Below are 5960 nucleotides of genomic sequence, written 5' to 3'. Positions count from 1 at the left end.
ACTCAACCTAACAGAATGCTGAGTGAGCAGGGGTGTACTTGCTGTATGCTTTACTTGAGGCTTGTGGCTTGAAAGTTTTAATATAAACCCCCCAGATTCTCACTTCTAAATACCTTGGCCCATGTGGATTTTATTGGACTTACCTATGTGCCTAGGAACAGGGATATTAACTCTTTACTAGAGAAATACAAAATTCAGCCATACTTCAATAAAACTTTCTAATTCAAGTATCTACTTTGTTCATGAATATGCTAATGAAAAGATTAGTGTACAGTTTGTATCACCCTTGTCATTTGGTGACATATCAAATATGCTCTTTCAAAACTTAATGAAAAGTTACTATTACTAGGGCATTCTGTTCATTCTCGTATAAAATATGAATTTTCTTTTCAAATGTGCTTATAAGCATGTTTTTTATTTTTTAGTAATTTATGTAAACACTTTGGAATACTAAAGGAAAGACTTTACATTGTCATTTTACCAAAAATCATTTGAACATTTATTACTGAGGCATAAATGTATATCCCAGCAGTCACAACACAGGGGCTGCCATGTGCCTATGGCAGTTTCCAGTACAGTGAATTCAGAGGCAGGCTGCAGTGTTCTGAGCAACCCTTTTTTTTTATTTATTTTATTTTAAATAAGAGATTTCACTTTGGGATGTGGAGTCACTGAAGGCAATCTTAAAGTTAAGGCATAGCGCGTGGAGACATGGAGGGGACTGTACAAACAGTTCCTGGAGATGCTCCAATCAGGCAGTAGATAAAAAGCACTTTACAATGGTGACTTCTGTGAACAAACTAGGAAAGAAAAGGCTTACTTTCAAATTGCATGTGTTTTATCATTTAATATATTAAATTGTTCCCCTGGCTCTCCTTCTAAAATTAAAAAGAGGACTGAATTATACCTTGTGCAGTTTTCCTTCCTGCTCTTGCAACTTGTAATATTGGCTATTTTCCAAAAAGATCACCAGAACAAACTATAACTTATTTAAGTCTAAAAAGAGAGAGAGGGATGATCTTTAGATGCAAGGTTTGTTGCTTAGGCATTTGCTGACAGCTGATTTTCACTGACTGCTTTCTCTGCTTGCAGTCTTTGGACAGCCTGATCGAGCAAATCCATAGTATCTCTAAGTGTAACATTCAAGGTAAATGGCTTAGGTTTAATGGTCAACCCATAGGTAAAGTCCATTTTAGGGTCCTCATTTGGATTAGCAGTAAAATTGCACTGATGCACCAGTATGGAGGTAAAGAGAAACAGCTGCACCTTGGATAACTCCTCTCCAATACACCGACGTTTTCCCAGTGAGAAAATCATCACACTACTAGTAAGATCTTTATTGATGAATCCATTCTCATCCAGGAATCTTGTTGGATCAAAATCCTCTGGGTTGGACCATTTTGCCGGATCGTGATTCACTGACCACTGATTAACAAAAATCACTGTGTCCTTGGGAATGAGGTAGCCCATTATGAAGGTGTTGGTTGTGGTGGCATGTGGGATAGTAACAGGCACAAAGCTGCTGAAACGCATGGATTCATATAGGAAAGCCATGATGTAGGGCAAGTGAGGCTGATCTTCAGCGCAGGGCAGACGGTCTCTTCCAACAATCCTATCCACTTCTTCTTGCATTTTAGCTTGCACATTCGGATACCTGTCATTTAAAGTAAGATGTGTGTATGTACATAATGCTTTCAAAAGATTTTCTTAAAAATAGTCCTTGCTGTAAACATTTTTCACAGAACTTCGCCCCTACCCTAAATAATGCAGTTTGAGCAAAGTTTAAATATATTGCAGGAATGTATAGACTTTGATGGAAAGGTCCAAGAAAAGTCCAAACTTTCCATGCAATGGTGTCAGTTTAGATTTACTCAGGTATCACTTTAATATTGCATGTAACTGATTCTCAACATAAAAAAAGGAACTAACTTAAAATGTGCTGAAACTGAATATTCTGATCCAATTTTGAAAATTCATTCTAAAACTAAAATTACTCGTCTCTTGTAAATATTGGGCTTTCTGTGGGAAGGAGAATTTGGTTTTCCAGCTCTGCATGTGACTTCTAAAAGTTAGCATGGAGTTTATCACTAGACATATTGCATATAAATGAAAAGTCTGCAGATTTTTACACTGAAAAAATCCCTTCTAATAATTGTCAGAATAGCTTGATGAACATCCCACTCTTAGTTTGTGTATACTTTTTCTAATTAATACCAAAATATGTTTTCCTTATAATGTATTTTAAGATGACTGTCTTGAAGTCTAGATAGTTTGGAAGACTACACAGTAACCAAACAAGATCAAAATATTAGTAAATTTTGCTTATTTTCTTTTGCTTGTCTAAAAGCACGCGTTCCTCCAAGGAGTCTTTATTTGCTCTAAGTATTCGAGTTTGGCTTTCTGTGTCCTTTACCTCCTGCACCAGATCGGCATGTTGAATGCCGGGTAAATGTAAGATACGGGGAGAAAGCCACAGATCTTGCGAACACCGGGCATCGTACCCTTAGCTCGAAGCGTTACGTATTTGCCTCTTTTTCAAGAAGCGGCTGAGTAGCGAATGTTTGCATGAGCCTACAGATTATGCAGATGATGAAAGAAAAAGCCGGGACAGACAAGAAAATCAGCGTCATGCCTTTCTCTCCGAAACCACCTCCCCTAGCTGAGGTTTGCCCGCTGGAAGAGCCGGTGCCGGGCAGCGGCGGAGGGGGCTGTGCCGGCACCCGCCGCCTGCCCCAGGGGTCTGCCTTTCCCCGGTCACGCAACGGCGATAAAGGCGCACGCCGCCGGCAAATTAACATAATAGCGGGTTTGTAAACCAGTGCACGAACTCTTTATCTCGCTTAAGCAGCTGTTATCCTGTTCCTATGATCTCCTTGATCTTGACCTGGTAAAATCGGTTACTCTCAGGGTTTACTCGGCTGCCTTTTTGCCAGCCTGTCTTTACGCACCATTACCCCATCGCCAAAGTAGGGTGATTTGTTTTGTTGGGTTTTTTTTTTTTCCCTTTCTTATCTTTTTCTGGCAGGTTTCCCAGAGCTTCCGTGTTAGTTAATCGGAGGCGGCTGAGGTACCTCGGCACCACACGGGCGGACCGGTCCCTCAGACCCTCGCCCAATGGCCGCCCCGACGGCACCGCTCCCCCCGCACCCAGACGTTTCGGCGCCCGTTTTGGCCGGCTGCTGCCACCGAGGGAGCCTTCCCGGCGGGGACTGTGCCCGTGCGGCACCATTTCAACGGGTTTTCTCCCCCCTCCCCCCCCCCGGGCTGACCCCCGTCTCCCTCCCCGGGGCAGATGAGGCGCCGCGGCCCGCCTCCCGCCCGAGCGGCGGGGTGAGGTCCGCCCCGCCGGCCCCTACCTGATGAGGAAGATGAGGAGCCACTGCAGGGCGGTGGAGAGGGTGTCCTGGCTGGCGCCGAAGATGTCGGTGACGGTGGCGGGCACGTGCTCGAGCTGCAGCCGCGGCTGTTCCCGCTGCAGGCGGATGAAGGCGTCCATCATGTCGCGGGGGGCTGCCCCCGGGCGCAGGCTGCGCTGATGCTGCAGGAACTTGCCGCGGACGAAGCCGTAGAAGTCGCGGTTGAGGTCGCGGAAGGCGCGGTAGGCGGCGCGGACGGGGCTGGGGAAGCGCTGGAGCCAGGGCAGGGCGTCCACCAGGCTGCCGGCGCCCACCGCCCGCCCGAACTGCTCGTTGCGCCCCACCAGGCGCAGGAACTCGCCGTCGCCGTGGCTGTAGCGGCGGCCGAAGCACAGGGCGCTCATCACGTTGGCCACCGCCACCACCAGGACGCGCGAAGGGTCGAGGAAGGCGCCGCCGGCGCTGCCGCGCACCAGCAGCGCCACCAGCGCCCGCGCCTCGCCCACCAGGTGCCGCTCCAGCAGGCGGCGGGTGGCGGGGCTGCCGGTGGAGAAGGCCCGCACCGTGGCGTGCGCCGCCCGGCGGTGCAGCTTCCACAGCTCGGAGTAGCCGCCGAAGGCCAGGCTGCGCCCGCCCGACACCAGGCGGAAGGAGGGGAAGGGCGGGCGGCCGGCGAAGGCGGCCCCCTGGCGGACGAGGGCCTGGCGGATGGCGCGCTCCCCGTTCAGCACCACCACGGGCCAGCGCCCCAGGCGCAGCTGGAAGACGGCGCCGTAGGTGCTGGCCAGGCGGGCGAAGGAGAGGTGCGGGGCGCTGCCCAGCTGCGCCGCGTTGCCGATCAAGGGCCAGGGGAAGGGGCCCGGCGGCGCCCGGCGCTGGCCCTGCCGCCGGCGCCGCTGCTGCTGCAGGAGGAGCTTGCCCAGGTGGATGGCGGCGAGCAGGCAGAGGAGGAGCAGCAGGGAGCTTTGCAAGGGGGGGATGCCGCGCAGGGCTTCCCCGAGCCTCTCGAGAGCCATGCTGCAAGGGAAAGGGAAAGCTCAGCGGGCGGCGACCCTGCCTAAGGCTGGGAAGATCCCCGTCGCCCGCAGGCGGGGAAGAAGCGGGGTCCCGCACGGGAGGGGACAGGGGCGTGCTGGCGTCGTGGAGGGGAGCGCCAGCAGCCGTCTCGGCACTCAGAGTCGGGGAGCTATGCGCTCCTCCTTTGCCTAAAGCCCGCCCGGATCCTGTGCGAAAAACAAGGCATAATCGATAATTAAATGGCAAGCGCTCAATAAGGGCTCAAAATCATATTTGGCGGCGGGGCCGCTGCTCTCTCCCCCCGCGGTAGGGAAAGTTTGCAGCGGGGGATCCAGAAGGTCGCAACTGAAAGAAGCAGAAAGGGAGGCAGGAGGATGCTCTCGCCTATGAGCCTCCGCAGATGCAGGCAGCTGCCGTGCGCTGGAGACAGGTTCATCCCGGCACTGCAGATCGCTCTTCCTGGCGAAAAGAGCCCCTGCGAGAAAACGGGCTCCCCGCGCTGCCGTCGGAGCTTCCCGCTGCTCCAGAGAGAAAACCTCAGCACATGGCCACGGACTCCCCTCTGTCCCGAGCCCTTCCCTCCTCCCCACACCTTCGCGCCTGTCGCGGCAGCGTAGGCTGGCGGCCGGTAGCCCCGGGGATGGGCTGCGGAGGATGCCTGAGGTCCCGGCGTGGCCGAGCTGACTGGTCCCGCTTCCCATCCCCGAGTACGGGGACCACCCGCTCCTACCCTTTGCTCCAGCCTTTCTGATGCAGCGAGGGGAAGAAAGGGTGAAATAAACGGCCACCTCGGGCGCCTGTAGCAGAACTGACCTGTTGCACGCTGCTTCCATCCGAGACCTCGGGGAGGATGGAGAGGAGCCGGGCAGCCGGCGGCAGCTCTAACGGGCAGCCCCGGGAGGAGAGCAGCGACGGCGACGTTCAGATCCCAGTCTCTGGGAAGCTCATTAGGAGCCCCAGTTCCTGTCACCCGGAGTTTGGCAGGTCATGTGCAGGCAAATGCCAATTGCACCCGATCCCAGCGCAGAGTTATTATCACCTTCCCAGCGCTTTAACCCTTCGGCGCTCGCCCTGCCGGCAGCCACCTGCCCGGTGCAGCCCCGCGGACCGAGGGCGAGCGGGCTGCCGTCCCCTCCCTCCCACCCGCCTGCTGGGCTGCGGGGACGGGACGGGGCCACCCCAGCCCGCTGCAGGGAGTGAAGGCGAGCGGTTCAGAGGGCGCGGGGAGGACGGCCCGCTGCCCCCGGGCTGAACGGGAGCTGGAGCAGCCGCGTCTGGGCGTCTGGCATTGGTACTCGCGGCTTTAAATCCGCCAGCATCCGCGGTGCGCGGTGCGGTGCAGGCGCGCCGCAGTTAGGTCCGCTGGCCCTTCCCCTGGCTTGAGGGGTCGCGGCTATTTGCCAGCTGCCCTTGGGCTCTCGCCAAGTGGAGCGGCTGAGCCGCGGATGCTTTTATGGCCGGGGCCAAAAGTTTTAGCGGAGGAGGTGCCGGGAGGGGAGCGGGGTGGCGGGCGGGCTCGCAGCCCTCTCTGTCGGCAGGCAAAGTCGCGCCTGCATCTTGGGGGCTGACGAAGCCGGAGAGCTTCCC

At 54.6% G+C, this 5960-nt stretch overlaps 1 protein-coding gene across 1 annotated transcript; it reads right to left on the bottom strand.

Moving 5' to 3' along the window:
- Positions 1-1041: 1041 nt before the first annotated feature.
- Positions 1042-5206, bottom strand: CYP1B1 (cytochrome P450 family 1 subfamily B member 1). The gene is made up of 3 exons (XM_074168904.1): positions 5187-5206; positions 3357-4373; positions 1042-1654 (listed from the first exon to the last, which is right to left on the bottom strand). The coding sequence occupies exons 1-3, from the start codon at positions 5204-5206 to the stop codon at positions 1042-1044; spliced, it is 1650 nt and encodes a 549-aa protein (XP_074025005.1).
- Positions 5207-5960: the final 754 nt, after the last annotated feature.

The sequence above is a fragment of the Numenius arquata genome, chromosome 2 (genome assembly GCF_964106895.1).
Source record: "Numenius arquata chromosome 2, bNumArq3.hap1.1, whole genome shotgun sequence".
In the NCBI taxonomy this organism is placed as follows: domain Eukaryota; kingdom Metazoa; phylum Chordata; class Aves; order Charadriiformes; family Scolopacidae; genus Numenius; species Numenius arquata.
This window is presented reverse-complemented; position numbering and strand designations above follow the sequence as displayed.